We start from the raw sequence: 16,558 nt of genomic DNA, 5'->3' as shown, positions 1-16,558 counted from the left end.
CGCGCAGCACTAATGAGGAATCTGTGTCTATGATCGCTCCGGTTTTTTGCATGTATTTTGACCTTATTCGCCGGAAGTGATGGCGCGGCTGATGCAGAGCCATAGAAAAAAATGAAATTCATTTTTAAATATGGATATTTTTCTTACACAAACGCATCGATTCGCTTCAGAAGGCCTTTATTAACACCCCAGAGCCGTGTGGAGCAGTTATATGACAGACAGATGCATTTTTTTATGGACTTCAAAAACAGAGGAACTATTACTGCCATTATAATGCTTGGATTAGCCAGAACATTTTTAATATAACTCAGATTTTATTCGTCTGAAAGAAGAATGTCATATACACCTCGAATGACTTGAGGGGGAGTAAATCATGGGCTAATTTTCATTTTTGGGTGAACTATCCCTTTAAATAAAATTCTAATTTCCAAGGCATTTCCCCCTTTAAACTGTGTAGTTTTTTTATTTAAATTTCACTTTATTGTTGGAATTTCTGTCTCGCATCCCATAGCGTTTACAAAAAGAAACAAAATCAAAAAGAAAACACACAAGTATGCAAACACACTTCCAGCTGCAGGGCAACTGCAAAATTAAACAAATTTCATCACTTTATTCAGTTACGAACCGTACTGAAACAGTGACCCTAAAATCGTGATAAAAACCGAACCGTGAGTATTTTGAACCGTTACACCCCTTGTAAATAACTAGAATAACAAGAAAAAACTATTTGTGCTACAAACCAGTGTGTTTATGATTATAACAGTCCGTTAAAATAAGTTTTAGTACAGCTGAAAATAACTGGAAGCGGATGAGACCGTGCTCACAAATGGCCATGCTCACACTTACATTTAAAAATAAGGTGGATGCATCCAGCAGCTCATAAACTGGTGTGTGTGTGTGTGTGTGTGTCTTGCCTGGACTCGCTGATCTTCTGCCAGTGTTCAGACTCGGACACTCCTCCTGGTCCTCCAGTCTCTTGAGTGCCCCCTTCTGACTGCTGTTAGGACTGCTGCTGCGCCCAGAGCCTGGGGAACGTCCACCGGCCTCGGCCTTACGCTCAGCTAACACACACACACACACACACACACACACACACACACACACACACACACACACACACACACACACACACACACACACACACACACACACACACACACACACACACACACAGTACAGATGGATCCTTTACACGTGAAGGGTTTTAAACGCTCATGCTTGAGAACAGTGTAAAGATGAGGCGTCACTCACAGAAGAGAGGAACCTGGCTGACGGTCATGGTGTTGTCTTTATATTGAGCTTCAGTATACGGTCGGACCGCTGCAAACCACAGAAAAGCAGACAGACAGCATCAGTTCGGCTGTGAGAAGGCACTGTGTGATGGTATTTTAGTATCATTTATATACTATTATGTATTATATTTACACTGCTGTATATGTAAAATAACTGTTTTCGATAAACCTTTATTTTACTGTGTCCTTGTTACATGTACTTACTATAGTAATAACAGTAAATTATGCATAATTACATGCAACTAACCCTCAACCAAACCCTAACCCTATAGCAAGTACACATAGTTACCAAATATTACTTAAATATATATTTACACTGTAACAATGACACCTTAAAATAAAGTGTAATCATGTTTTTCTATCGTAATATATTTAAAAAATTTATTTATGTGATATAAATTACATTCATGTGTTCACATAGTAAACAGTTATTTTACATTTTAATAATATTTCACAATATTACTTTTTTTTGTATTTTTAATTAAATAAATGCAGCCTTGGTGAGCATAAGAGACTTCATTAAAAACCTTACAGATTTAAAAATTCTGCAAGGCAGTGTATGTTATTAATCATTTAATTTTAGTTTTAGTAATTCTGTTATGTGCTTGTGTCATTTGTATTACTTTTTTCTTTATTTTCATCTCATTTTAGTACATCAACTTAGTTTTAGGTTGAGCTTTTTCATCTGACATTTATATTTTATGTCAGCTTTATTAATTTTAACCCCTTAACTGTCACCGTCTCACTGGCGGGAAGCCTGGCGCTCTTTTTTGATCGCCTTTTTTCATTTCATATATTTTAGTAATTATCATAAATTAGGTATCATTTGAAAGCTTGCAAACGCAAAATTCATCCTGTGAAACCCGTTTTGAAATCTGATGTTGCGTTACCATGGAAACGGAACTCTAAATTATTCTAGCGGGCTCCTCCCCCTAGTGGGCGGCGTCATGTTTCATATGACAAAATGTATTTTAACTACTTTATAATCAAAATCTTTTCTAATCTTGACATATCGTCGGAAAGGTCTGAGTCTCAAGGGTCCATATTTGGTGACTGTTTTGTGATGGAAGTGATATTTGGACAGAAATTGATCATCAAAAAACAATCAATGGAATGTGGATGACACCCGGTGGCTGTTTTTGGTACAGCGCCTAAACAAAATCTCATGGGGACTTTAATTTTTGTGATATAAACTTCAAATTTGGAACACAACTTGGTCAGACATATGGCTTTGATTTTATAGCAATTTTAGAGTAAAACATTTTTTGTAAAATATATATTTTTATACAATAAAAATGTTTATTACAGTATTTTTCATTTACAGTACATTTAAACTTCCATAACTTTTTCATACTTTCATATTTTGAATTGCTTTCACTTCAGCAATAGTCGGTCTTCTTTAAATCAAGACCAAACTTAGGTTTCAAAGCATATTCCAAAGCATTCTTGAATTACAGCCCTTTAAGTTTGGATAGTGCATTTTCTTGACCATTTCCAAAAGGGGGGAGACAGTTAAGAGGTTAAAGTGAATGCTCTTTTATTAAACTATACCAACACTGCATATATAATCAATATGAGCAGAATGATAACAGTGGACTTCACCAAGTTTAATGTCTTCCAGCGGTCCTGAAAACACTCGTATGGCCTGTAAGTATTTCTCCTGAAACAACCGAACAACACAATTCAGTAAAGCCAATTCATATCCAAACGGACACAAAGATCTGCATAAAACACACATGCATTATAGAGAGAGCTGTTAAAGGATAGTTTGGCTTGTCAGATGTGTGACGTACCAGCTGTGGCGGTCCTGACAGGACACACTGAGGGACTCCCGTGTCTTTGAGGGTCAGGATCATCCCTGCACACACAAAACACAGAGTTAAAGAGTCATGAACCTTTGTCGAGATTTACAACAGTCTTTACACATTAATGCAAAATCCTGCTTCAACAAACATTTCACCCATGTGTGACTAAAGATACATGCGTGCGAACTGTACAATGTATTTTGGAGCATGCGTGCAAGTTTTTTCTTAAATGTAAGATCATAAGATCTTTTACATCACGTGGATGGCCACAATACAGGTTTGTCAGGTTTACTTTATGGTGTTTATATTTTTATATGTTGTATACGGTTGTAAGAACGCATATTTTATCTCCCTCATCCGAATTTGAATGAGCAGCTGCATTAAAGGCATAGTTCACCCAAAAATGAAAATTAGCCCATGACGTCTGAAAGAAGATTGTCATATATACACCTAGGATGACTTGACAGGGTTCCCACTCTTTTTCAGCAACCATTTTCCAGTACTTTTCCAGGACATTTTCAATTTTACTACGACTTTAATAAAATTTTACTTTAATAAAGGCAAGGCAAGGCATGACTTTCTCGCAATTGCGAGTTTACATATTTGTGATATAAACGCGAAAATTGTCACAATTCTTCTTTCCTCAGAATTTTACTTTATAACTTGCAATTGCAGTTTAGATCTCACAATTCTGAGAAAAGAAGTCAGGATTGCAAGATATAAACTCGCAACTGCGCAAAAAAGTCAATTGTGAAGAAAAGACTTGCGAGTTTATATCACGCAATTCTGACTATATTTTGCAATTCTGACTTTAAACACACAAATGTGACTTTGTATCAAAATTATGCGATTAGGTAGCAGCTTACGAGTTAACATTCACTGCATACATTTGAGCAGTTAATAGCATTAGCTAACGGCTGCAAGCGGCAACACAAGACTAAACATCATTATTGAAAATACTACTCACACGTATCAAATCATGTGCTTTCTGCAACTAGCGCAAATAGTTTGGGCCAGCGATAAACTCTTTATACTCTGCTAAAGAAATAACTTTTTTTTAAAGAATTTTCCCAGACAACAACAATAATTTCCAGGACATTTGACATTTTCTCTAATTTTCCATGTGTTTTCCAGGACTGGAAAATTTGTCATCAACTTTCCAGGTTTTCCAGGACAAGTGGGAACCCTGCTTGAGGGTGAGTAAATCATGGGCTAATTTTCATTTTTGGGTGAACTATCCCTTTAATGAAGCATATACTCAGCACTGAGTCAGCACTGCTTGTGTGCTTTTTGTAACTTGCAACTGTAAAATTAGGATAAGAAAAGTGTGAGCTGGGAAATAAGGTTTAAAAAAAAGAAAGAAGAAAAACACGAGCGATCTCTCTCTCTTGCTCGCTCGCCTCACGCGCTCGCTCTCTCTGCAAGCGCAAGGTAATAATAATGGTTACCTTCATGAGTGATGTGCGAAAAAAGCTAAAAAAACTACGAATATAAAGAAGTTAAACCCACGGGCACCTCTTCTGTCCGGGCATCCTTCATGCATATTGTGGACAAACATGAGAAAGAAGTAAGTGCTGTCTACGTGTGACGCACTGTTGAAGTTTGATTTGAACTTATATTTAAATAATATATTTCAAATCAGCAACAAAATCTCAGGTGAACTGTCACAAATGTTTTCTATGATGCTCAAATTGCGTAAAAAAGCTCATATTTCAGGTTGCTCCAGCCACCGCGCATGTGCAGTCTCAAGCGCGTGTCATGTTTCTATGGCAACCCGAGCTTCCTCTGTGATTGACTTTAATAATAATATGAATGAACCGTCTTATTTCTTAAAGTTTTGGTGGTCAGACTCGGCTCACATTATAGCAAATAAATAATGCGGACGTCAGCGGCCACCGAACGAGCAATCGTTATTATAGTTCAAAAAGGCAAACAGTCAAAGTTATTATGCGAGTTAACTTGGCGAAATGCAAATCTGCAAAGACGCATTTGTCACCCGTCACTGTGACATAAAGTGGACTTTTAAAGCTCAAATGATGAGTGAATTAAGCATGCTTGGAATAACAAGCGAGGAATAACATGGATTTAACTTTTTGGCAAGGATGTAACGTTAATGCATCACAAGTAACGTTACAAGGAAGGGGGACGACGGCTATAGGTAAGACAAAAAGTTATATTTTTCATAACTTGTTTATTGACTTGTTAATATCAGTTATTGTGGAATATGTGACAATCGGGTCCAGTCGGGTCTGTGTCTTCACGCCGGGTTCGGTTCCAGCTTTTAAATAAAAGACGGGTCTGGGTCGGTTCCGTTAAGCACATTACGGGTCTCTTCGGGTTCGGGTATTGATTTTTAGACCCGTGAAGACCTCTACAACTAACAGTGTTATTATAGTTAACAAAAACTAAAACCTTAAAAAAACTAAGTGTAAAGCTTCGAAGCGTTATGAATCAGTGAGTCGAATCATTCGGATCGCGTGTCAAACCGCCAAACTGCTGAAATTCCGTGACTTTGGCGATTCAAAATGCTGAATCGACTCACTAGCTGCGTTTCCATTACAGATTTGCGCAAAACTTTTGCGATATTTTCTAAAAGTCGACAAAAAAATATTGCGAAATGACAGCGTTTCCATTATGCGACTAAAACCATTTTTTCCCTCTCGTGATAAATCATTCCAAAAATCATGCTACGTATGTTGTTAGGTTTATGTATATCCCAGCCACCGCACGCCATTATTTTTACTGGTAAGAGACGTGCGTGTTATCCAAGCACTGATGGCAAAGAAAGCACCTTATACTTGAGCGGCACATATGAGGTGTTATGATAAATTGTGGCATTTTGTATTCTATTGTTTTTTTATGAGTTTAATAAAGAACTCGTCTTCTGTCCAAACATACCATCATCTGTATAGAATGATACACTTTTACATACGCCAGGTTATTGTGACGCATTGCCACATACAGAGACGAGCAAAAAGTTTGAATTTGCATGGTGGTAGCTCAAAGGTTTTTTTTACCACTTCGTTATTTTGGCTCGGAATTTCGTTTTTTGGAAATATAAACTGAATTTAGAAATGCTTTTGAAATGAAAAACTTTGCGTTTAATAAACAAAATATATTTTTGAAATGAAGACAGCGTTTGGAGTGGAGTGCAAAATAATCTGTTCCCTGAGTCCACGGCCTTTGCTGTTATCGTGAGTGTACACAAATAAAAGTAGAGAGTTTACTGTTTATAATTATGTCTTGCACATCTGTATGGCTAAAAATGAATCTGAATATTGAGAGTTTCCTGGAATAAGGAAAAAATCCATCAAAAGGCGCCAACGTCGGGGGTTAAAGAAAACGTAGCCTAGTTTCATATATAGTTAGGCTATGTCTACATATTATAATAATATTTATTTATAATATCTAAATATTTATTATAATCGTTTATATTATATTATATATTTCATATGTTGATTATGAAAAGTGAGCAGCATGAGTAAGGCAAATCAGATGCGCATATGTCTGGAGACATGGATTTTGAGCACAATTGAATTGTTTTCTGGAAAGTCTTTCTTTAAAATGAATTTCGTTTTGAATAAATTGTCTTTTAATTTTGATCAATATTTAATCAACTATTTGGCTGTAGGCTATATTTAATAAATAAGAAGCAAACCAAGATCGTCGGGAATGGATTGACCTAGTCTTTGAGCAAGGCTGAAACTATAGCGTCTTTCTGTTTTAATACATTTCTTGAACATACGTCATAATTACAGGCCTATAGATAGTTATGATATTTGTGTTTGCACCGGGGTCCGTCATTATAAAGTTACGCCACTTTCCTTATTAGGAGAAAATATATGTCGTTTTAACGACGTAAGATCTAGTACATACTTGAGTGGGAAAAAAATGATATGTTGGCCCTATGTGAGAGCAATGCGTGACCGTACCAGGTGACCTGTAAATGCGAAAAAACTGTTTCCATTGCAGTTTTGCGAAAATTTCCTTTTTCGAATTGCCTGAAAAACCACCTCATGCGAGCGTAAAAACTTTTTTGCGATATATGGGAGTTTTTGCGAAATCGACGCGTTTCCATTGGGCATATTTTCAATTCGCAATTTCAATTTGCGCAATTTGAAGTGTAATGGAAACGTGGCTACTGATTCATAACGCTTCAAAGCTTCATGATGCTGTGTTTTGAAATCGTCATCACTATATAAGTCGTTATTTAGGGTTTTTTTTGCGCACAAAAACTATTCTCGCCAATTCATAAAGTTATTGTAGAACCACTGTAGTGAGATGGACTTTGTAACGACGTCTTTAGTACCTTTTAAGGGTCTTGAGAGTGTAAAGTGCCATTGTGTCAATGGAGGCCTTTCAGAGCCATCAGATTTACACTAAAATATCTTCATTTGTGTTCTGAAGATGAACGGAGGTCTGACGGGTGTCGAACGACATGAGGGTGAGTAATTAATGACAGAATTTTCATTTTTGGGTGAACTAACCCTTTAAGAAAATAAAAACTGTAAAAGCTTCAAATGCGACAGAATAAAATCCTAAAGCACCTGATAAACCGCCGACCGTCTCCCAGCTCATCCTGGTGAGGAAGATGTTGTCCAAGCGTGCAATTTTCATCCTGGATACACAATCAAAACACACACATGACATGAACATGCCATACAAACACAGAAGAGTCATTCCGTCACATCACAATGAATCTGCAGTGACAGTCGATCTCTTACTTGTGTTCCTGCATCAGTCTCTGTGTTCCTTCACCACAGTTGAACAGATACCTGCACGCCACACAGATTTAATCAATATCATTAATAATTCAACACATATAAACTGCTTAGCTGGTCAGAGGTTCATGTATATAATCATAAATGAATATTTATGAAAATATAGAAATGCATTTACACTGGAAAATAAACATATGAATCAAAGTTTATTTGTGATCATTCATTACTGATCTCTTAACATATATAAATCAAACAGTGTTACCTTCACTTTATTTGTTACTACATTTATAATCATATTCATAAATTTGATTCATTTATTCACATATTTATATAAAAGTATATAATGCATACGCATGTTATTAAACTACAGATTTGTTAAGCATTACAAAATGTGACAATGTTTGTTAATTTTATTTAAGAAACTCGTGAATTTTTACCTTTATATTTGTTTCTCTTTTATTAGTAACTTCTATTATTAATTAATTGAAGATTATATACTGCTTAGATTGTCAGTGGTTCATGTATATTCAAATATATTAATATATGAATAGATTTCCTCATACATGTATGTAATGCACATTTATGTTTATAAAACACTGATTTAATCATTACAAAGAGTGCAAATGTCTGATACTGTTATTTTTGAAACTTAACTTATGTAGCGTTACCTTCACTTTATTTGTTACTACATGTATAGTAACATTAGGCACTATAATTATTAATTATTATTATTTATTAATCATCATGATTATCGATGAGTGTTGTTATAAAGTAATGGTTGTCATGACAGTTAGTTTGTCACGTGACACCGGCGCGTACCTGTTATACTCGGAGAAGACGTACAGCGACGCGCCGTTATCGCGACTCCCGGCGCCCGCCACCTGCACATAGACGGTGGAGGGCCCGTGCAGCTCGCCCTGCCGGCGGTTCTCCCGGCTCTTCACATGCCTCCGCGTGTCTTTCAGCGGCTTGCTCTTCCCGGAGGTGTGTGTGTCCATCAGTGTGAGAGTGTGTGCGCCGACTCTCCGCGCTCTGTGTGTGAGGAAAGAGCAGCGCAGGCGCGCGAGCATCATAAACACCGAGCGGCTACGGGAAGCGGCTCATAACATCCGCTCGACGGACGCTAAACAACTGTCGGGAGAATGATCTGCTAGTTTCTGTGGAGGACTCACACATGTGTGTGTGTTGATCATCGATGCTGGACGCGCTTCCGGCGCGTGACTATGACGTCGAGACGCTAGGGGTGGAATGACGCGTGCATATTTTTATAGGCTGCGTTCGAAACCGCATACTTCCCTACTATATAGTATGTAAAAAGCAGTAGGCGAGCGAAGAGTATGCTCGAATCCTTTGTATTCATAAAAGAGTAGGCGAGAACTACCAGGGTTTTGGACTATTTCTCGCGAGATTCGGACGTGCGTATACTGATGTTGCGTTCGAATATGCCTACTTACCTACTATATAGTAGGCGAAAACAGTACGTGAAAGGAGAAGTATGTTCGAAACCTCAGTAATCATAAAAGAGTAGGCGAGAAGTTCCCGGATGGCTTACTGATTCCGCCCAGATTGTGAAGTACCCATCGTCGGATACTTTTCTATCCCTGCCTTCCCATGAGGCCACAGGAAAGGATACGTCAGGCGGAGAAAAGCCAATCAAATGTGAGTATTACAAACCAAAATCACCGTTCCTTGTGTTAAAAATCGCATTTGTTGGACTACTGTAGAGTAACGTTAAACTGTTGAATTGTTAAAAGTGTAAAGACGACAGACAGTATAGTGTAGTTGTGATTGGGCTGTAAAAACACGTTTTATTATGTATGAGCTCCAGTAACACACACACACACGTCTCCAAAGTGGATTTACATAAACGATATACTTAAAGATAAAGATGCTTACTAAATGTTTATTTAACATCTGACAGGAACATTTTCGATAACATCACAGCATGAAATAGACATCTGATCATCAGAGTGATGTGTGTGTGCTATAATGTAGAGTTCCCTGTTGTCATCACTGCTTACTTTACATGAACGTCAGTAATGTTAATAGATCTACATAAAGTAACTAAACATAAGTTATCTTTTTTTATTTGTCCATTAGTACTGTTGATGAATTGAGGAACATTAACACATCAGCAACTACCTGAACATTTAAGGCTATTGAGCACATAAACGTTTATGCTTTTATCAAGGTGTTGTTTAAGATACAGGTAACATGAAAGTTGTCTGATGTTACAGGGGCAGAAGAGCACGTGTGTGTGTGTGTGTGTGTGTGTGTGTGTGTGTGTGTGTGTGTGTGTGTGTGTGTGTGTGTGTGTTTATCTGGTGGAGACTGGAGAGAGGCTGATGAAGGAAGCCTGTCATCAAAGGCTTTGAGTACACTACAGAAATGAATAAAACATACATTTAAATCTTAAGTTGTATTTTATTTTAATTTCAAACAGAGTTATTTCAGCACTTTTCTGATTCTTGATGTCTGTGCATTTGCTGCAGAGCTTCTGTGGTTGAGCCTTGCTCAAGGACACACTGGTGGTGACGACTGCGGAGATCCAAGCAGAAACCTTCTGCTTATCAGTTCAGTGTTTAGCCCACTACACCACAAAAGTCATAAAGCTACAATACAAGTAGCATGTAATTGTAAAAATATTAAATCAAATATGGCAAGAAATGGGATGCTGACAACATGAATTGTAAAACGTTTTCAGTAGTCATGCTGATGGAGAGCAGGCACACGGATGTTTGGAGCAGACATCAGCAGTCAGAGATTGTCCCGCACATGTTCTCCACTCGTGCTTCAGGTTTGTGGGGTTCAGGAGGAACATGATGGACGGCTAGGACAGGCGAAGGTGTTCACGGTGCTCAACTGCTTCATCAACATAAAGCCACAGAATTGGCACAGCTGTGTTGAGATGGCAGCAGATGTGGGGTTCACCGTCTGTAAATGTCAAGTCAAGTCAAGTCAACTTTATTTATATAGCGCTTTTAACAATGTAGATTGTTTCAAAGCAGCTTTACAGTGTTAAACAGAAAAATAATGCAGCATAATTTTATTCAGCTGTATAGCCATTCTGGAAAAATTTCAAGTATCATACAGTGACAGTGTGGGCTTTAGATCAATAATTTGATCAGTAATTTAGTTTAAATGGTTAATTTAGTTTATTATTTAGATGTATTTCGATGTTTAGTTGAAAAATTTAGTGTCCCCAACTGAGCACGCCAAGCCAGAGGCAACAGTGGCAAGGAAACCAAAACCCCATTAGGTGACCCAATGGAGAAAAATAAACCTTGGGAGAAACCAGGCTCAGTCGGGGTGCCAGTTCTCCTCTGGCCAATTAACAAACAGCGTATTATTATTATTATTCTGGCAGTTTTACAGCTCGGAGGTCATAATAGATCAGAATATTCGAGGGACCGGGGGCAACATGCTGGAGACGGGTTTATTGAGGATGATGTTGATTAAATAATTATTAAAGTGCAATATTCGAATGATCGGAGGCAACACGCAGGAGACGGGTTTATTGAGATGCCGTGTCGATGAGGCAGTTTCAGGGGGCGTCTAATCACGGTCTCCCAGACACTTCGGGGTCCTGTGTTGGTCTTCTCTGGGCGCAGGTCCACCATCTGATCTGGATACGGCCCGGATCCAGCTGACTGCAGTAAACCTCGGGATAAAACAGAGAGACTAACATTAGCGTAGATGCCATTCTTCTGATGATGTAACGAGTACATCAGGTGTTATGGGAAGTGTTCCCGGTTCCGGCTGACCTAGTTAATGCAGCCTAACAATCATTTCATTGAAAAAGTGATTTATGTGTATGCCACAGTAAAGAGATGTGTTTTTAGTCTAGATTTAAACTGACAGAGTGTGTCTGCTTCCCGAACAATGTTAGGAAGACTGTTCCAGAGTTTAGGTGCTAAATAGGAAAACGATCGACCGCCTCCAGTTGATTTGGATATTCTCGGTATGATCAACTGGCCAGAATTTTGAGACCGCAGTAGACGTGATGGAGTATAATATGTTAAGAGCTCGCTCAAGTATTGGGGAGCTAAACCATTTAGTGCTTTGTAAGTAATAAGTAAGATTTTAAAATGTATGCGATGTTTAATAGGCAGCCAGTGCAGTGTTGACAGAACTGGGCTAATATGGTCATACTTCCTGGTTCTAGTAAGAACTCGAGCTGCTGCGTTTTGGACCAGCTGGAGTTTATTTATTAAGCGAGCAGGGCAACCACCCAGTAGAGCATTACAATAATCTAACCTTGAGGTCATGAACGCATGAACTAACTGTTCAGCATTTTGCATTGAGAGCATGTGCCGTAATTTAGATATATTTTTAAGATGGTAGAAAGCAGTTTTACAGATGCTAGAAACGTGGCTTTCAAACGAAAGATTGGTATCAAAGAGCACACCCAGGTTCCTCACTGACGACGAGGACTTGACAGAACAGCCATCAAGTGTTAGACAGTATTCTAGGTTACTACTTGTGGAGCTTTTTTGTCCAATAATTAAAAATTCAGTTTTTTCTGAATTGAGTTGCAGGAAATTACCAGTCATCCAATGTTTTATATCAGCTATGCATTCCGTTAATCTTGTGAATTGGTAAGTTTCTTTAGGGCGTGAAGAAATATAGAGCTGAGTATCGTCAGCATAACAATGAAAACTAACGCCATGCTTCCTAATGATATCTCCCAGTGGTAGCATGTACAGGGTGAAGAGTAGCGGTCCTAGCACTGAGCCTTGCGGTACTCCATACTGAACTTGCGATCGGTGTGACATATCTTCATTTACTACTACAAACTGATAACGGTCGCATAGGTATGATTTAAACCATGATAATGCAATTCCACTAATACCTACATAATTTTCGAGTCTATTCAAAAGAATGTTGTGGTCGATAGTATCAAATGCAGCGCTAAGATCGAGTAACACTAATAGAGAGATACAGCCACGATCGGATGATAAGAGCAAATCATTTGTAACTCTGACGAGAGCAGTCTCAGTGCTATGATACGGTCTAAATCCTGACTGGAAATCCTCACAGATACCATTTCTTTCTAAAAAGGAACATAATTGTGAAGACACTGCCTTTTCAAGTATTTTTGACAGAAAGGGTAGATTTGAGATTGGTCTATAATTGACTAAATCTGTAGGATCAAGTTGCGGTTTTTTAATAAGTGGTTTAATAATTGCCAACTTAAAAGTTTTCGGTACATATCCTAATGACAAAGATGAATTAATGATATTAAGAAGAGGATCTATGACCTCTGGTAGCATCTCTTTTAATAGCCTAGTTGGTATAGGGTGGAGCATACATGTTGTCGATTTTGATGATTTAACGAGTTTAGCCAATTCTTCTTCTCCTATAGCAGTGAATGAGTGTAATTTTTCCTCAGTGACACTACAATGCTCTGTCTGATGTGATGCTGTATTAGACGGCTGCATGGTTAAAAAAAATTTCCTAATATTATCAATCTTACATGTGAAGAAGTTACGCCACTTTCCTTATTAGGAGAAAATATATGTCGTTTTAACGACGTAAGATCTAGTACATACTTGAGTGGGAAAAAAATGATATGTTGGCCCTATGTGAGAGCAATGCGTGACCGTACCAGGTGACCTGTAAATGCGAAAAAACTGTTTCCATTGCAGTTTTGCGAAAATTTCCTTTTTCGAATTGCCTGAAAAACCACCTCATGCGAGCGTAAAAACTTTTTTGCGATATATGGGAGTTTTTGCGAAATCGACGCGTTTCCATTGGGCATATTTTCAATTCGCAATTTCAATTTGCGCAATTTGAAGGGTAATGGAAACGTGGCTACTGATTCATAACGCTTCAAAGCTTCATGATGCTGTGTTTTGAAATCGTCATCACTATATAAGTCGTTATTTAGGTTTTTTTTTGCGCACAAAAACTATTCTCGCCAATTCATAAAGTTATTGTAGAACCACTGTAGTGAGATGGACTTTGTAACGACGTCTTTAGTGCCTTTTAAGGGTCTTGAGAGTGTAAAGTGCCATTGTGCCAATGGAGGCCTTTCAGAGCCATCAGATTTCAACTAAAATATCTTCATTTGTGTTCTGAAGATGAACGGAGGTCTGACGGGTGTCGAACGACATGAGGGTGAGGAATTAATGACAGAATTTTCATTTTTGGGTGAACTAACCCTTTAAGAAAATAAAAACTGTAAAAGCTTCAAATGCGACAGAATAAAATCCTTAAGCACCTGATAAACCGCCGACCGTCTCCCAGCTCATCCTGGTGAGGAAGATGTTGTCCAAGCGTGCAATTTTCATCCTGGATACACAATCAAAACACACACATGACATGAACATGCCATACAAACACAGAAGAGTCATTCCGTCACATCACAATGAATCTGCAGTGACAGTCGATCTCTTACTTGTGTTCCTGCATCAGTCTCTGTGTTCCTTCACCACAGTTAAACAGATACCTGAACGCCACACAGATATAATCAATATCATTAATAACTCAACAGATATAAACTGCTTAGCTGTTCAGAGGTTCATGTATATAATCATAAATGAATATTTATGAAAATATAGAAATGCATTTACACTGGAAAATAAACATATGAATCAAAGTTTATTTGTGATCATTCATTACTGATCTCTTAACATATATAAATCAAACAGTGTTACCTTCACTTTATTTGTTACTACATTTATAATCATATTCATAAATTTTATTCATTTATTCACATATTTATATAAAAGTATATAATGCATACGCATGTTATTAAACTACAGATTTGTTAAGCATTACAAAATGTGACAATGTTTGTTAATTTTATTTAAGAAACTCGTGAATTTTTACCTTTATATTTGTTTCTCTTTTATTAGTAACTTCTATTATTAATTAATTGAAGATTATATACTGCTTAGATTGTCAGTGGTTCATGTATATTCAAATATATTAATATATGAATAGATTTCCTCATACATGTATGTAATGCACATTTATGTTTATAAAACACTGATTTAATCATTACAAAGAGTGCAAATGTCTGATACTGTTATTTTTGAAACTTAACTTATGTAGCGTTACCTTCACTTTATTTGTTACTACATGTATAGTAACATTAGGCACTATAATTATTAATTATTATTATTTATTAATCATCATGATTATCGATGAGTGTTGTTATAAAGTAATGGTTGTCATGACAGTTAGTTTGTCACGTGACACCGGCGCGTACCTGTTATACTCGGAGAAGACGTACAGCGACGCGCCGTTATCGCGACTCCCGGCGCCCGCCACCTGCACATAGACGGTGGAGGGCCCGTGCAGCTCGCCCTGCCGGCGGTTCTCCCGGCTCTTCACATGCCTCCGCGTGTCTTTCAGCGGCTTGCTCTTCCCGGAGGTGTGTGTGTCCATCAGTGTGAGAGTGTGTGCGCCGACTCTCCGCGCTCTGTGTGTGAGGAAAGAGCAGCGCAGGCGCGCGAGCATCATAAACACCGAGCGGCTACGGGAAGCGGCTCATAACATCCGCTCGACGGACGCTAAACAACTGTCGGGAGAATGATCTGCTAGTTTCTGTGGAGGACTCACACATGTGTGTGTGTTGATCATCGATGCTGGACGCGCTTCCGGCGCGTGACTATGACGTCGAGACGCTAGGGGTGGAATGACGCGTACATATTTTTATAGGCTGCGTTCGAAACCGCATACTTCCCTACTATATAGTATGTAAAAAGCAGTAGGCGAGCGAAGAGTATGCTCGAATCCTTTGTATTCATAAAAGAGTAGGCGAGAACTACCAGGGTTTTGGACTATTTCTCGCGAGATTCGGACGTGCGTATACTGATGTTGCGTTCGAATATGCCTACTTACCTACTATATAGTAGGCGAAAACAGTACGTGAAAGGAGAAGTATGTTCGAAACCTCAGTAATCATAAAAGAGTAGGCGAGAAGTTCCCGGATGGCTTACTGATTCCGCCCAGATTGTGAAGTACCCATCGTCGGATACTTTTCTATCCCTGCCTTCCCATGAGGCCACAGGAAAGGATACGTCAGGCGGAGAAAAGCCAATCAAATGTGAGTATTACAAACCAAAATCACCGTTCCTTGTGTTAAAAATCGCATTTGTTGGACTACTGTAGAGTAAAGTTAAACTGTTGAATTGTTAAAAGTGTAAAGACGACAGACAGTATAGTGTAGTTGTGATTGGGCTGTAAAAACACGTTTTATTATGTATGAGCTCCAGTAACACACACACACACGTCTCCAAAGTGGATTTACATAAACGATATACTTAAAGATAAAGATGCTTACTAAATGTTTATTTAACATCTGACAGGAACATTTTCGATAACATCACAGCATGAAATAGACATCTGATCATCAGAGTGATGTGTGTGTGCTATAATGTAGAGTTCCCTGTTGTCATCACTGCTTACTTTACATGAACGTCAGTAATGTTAATAGATCTACATAAAGTAACTAAACATAAGTTATCTTTTTTTATTTGTCCATTAGTACTGTTGATGAATTGAGGAACATTAACACATCAGCAACTACCTCAACATTTAAGGCTATTGAGCACATAAACGTTTATGCTTTTATCAAGGTGTTGTTTAAGATACAGGTAACATGAAAGTTGTCTGATGTTACAGGGGCAGAAGAGCACGTGTGTGTGTGTGTGTGTGTGTGTGTGTGTGTGTGTGTGTGTGTGTGTGTGTGTGTGTGTGTGTGTGTTTATCTGGTGGAGACTGGAGAGAG

General features: G+C 38.2%; 1 protein-coding gene across 2 annotated transcripts in view; it reads right to left on the bottom strand.

Moving 5' to 3' along the window:
• elac2 (elaC ribonuclease Z 2) overlaps positions 1–15,430 on the bottom strand; it is a 41,483-nt gene extending 26,053 nt beyond the window's left edge. The window contains exons 1-7 of one of the 2 annotated variants that reach the window (XM_079813662.1): positions 15,035–15,430; positions 14,219–14,269; positions 14,042–14,112; positions 3,086–3,150; positions 2,895–2,952; positions 1,252–1,320; positions 915–1,061 (exon numbers count right to left, since the gene is read on the bottom strand). In XM_079813662.1, coding sequence (XP_079669788.1) covers positions 915–1,061; positions 1,252–1,320; positions 2,895–2,952; positions 3,086–3,150; positions 14,042–14,112; positions 14,219–14,269; positions 15,035–15,288 — 715 coding nt within the window. In that variant the 5' untranslated portion in view covers positions 15,289–15,430. Of the gene's footprint in view, positions 1–914; positions 1,062–1,251; positions 1,321–2,894; positions 2,953–3,085; positions 3,151–7,644; positions 7,716–7,821; positions 7,873–8,637; positions 9,432–14,041; positions 14,113–14,218; positions 14,270–15,034 lie in introns of those variants that run through there. The other variant, XM_079813661.1, reaches the window with a different exon arrangement.
• Between the last annotated feature and the right edge of the window lie 1,128 nt (positions 15,431–16,558).

This window comes from Gobio gobio (assembly GCF_949357685.1).
Source record: "Gobio gobio genome assembly, chromosome: 1".
Classification (NCBI taxonomy): domain Eukaryota; kingdom Metazoa; phylum Chordata; class Actinopteri; order Cypriniformes; family Gobionidae; genus Gobio; species Gobio gobio.
The sequence above is the reverse complement of the archived record's forward strand: the minus strand, read 5'-3'. Positions and strand labels throughout refer to the sequence as shown.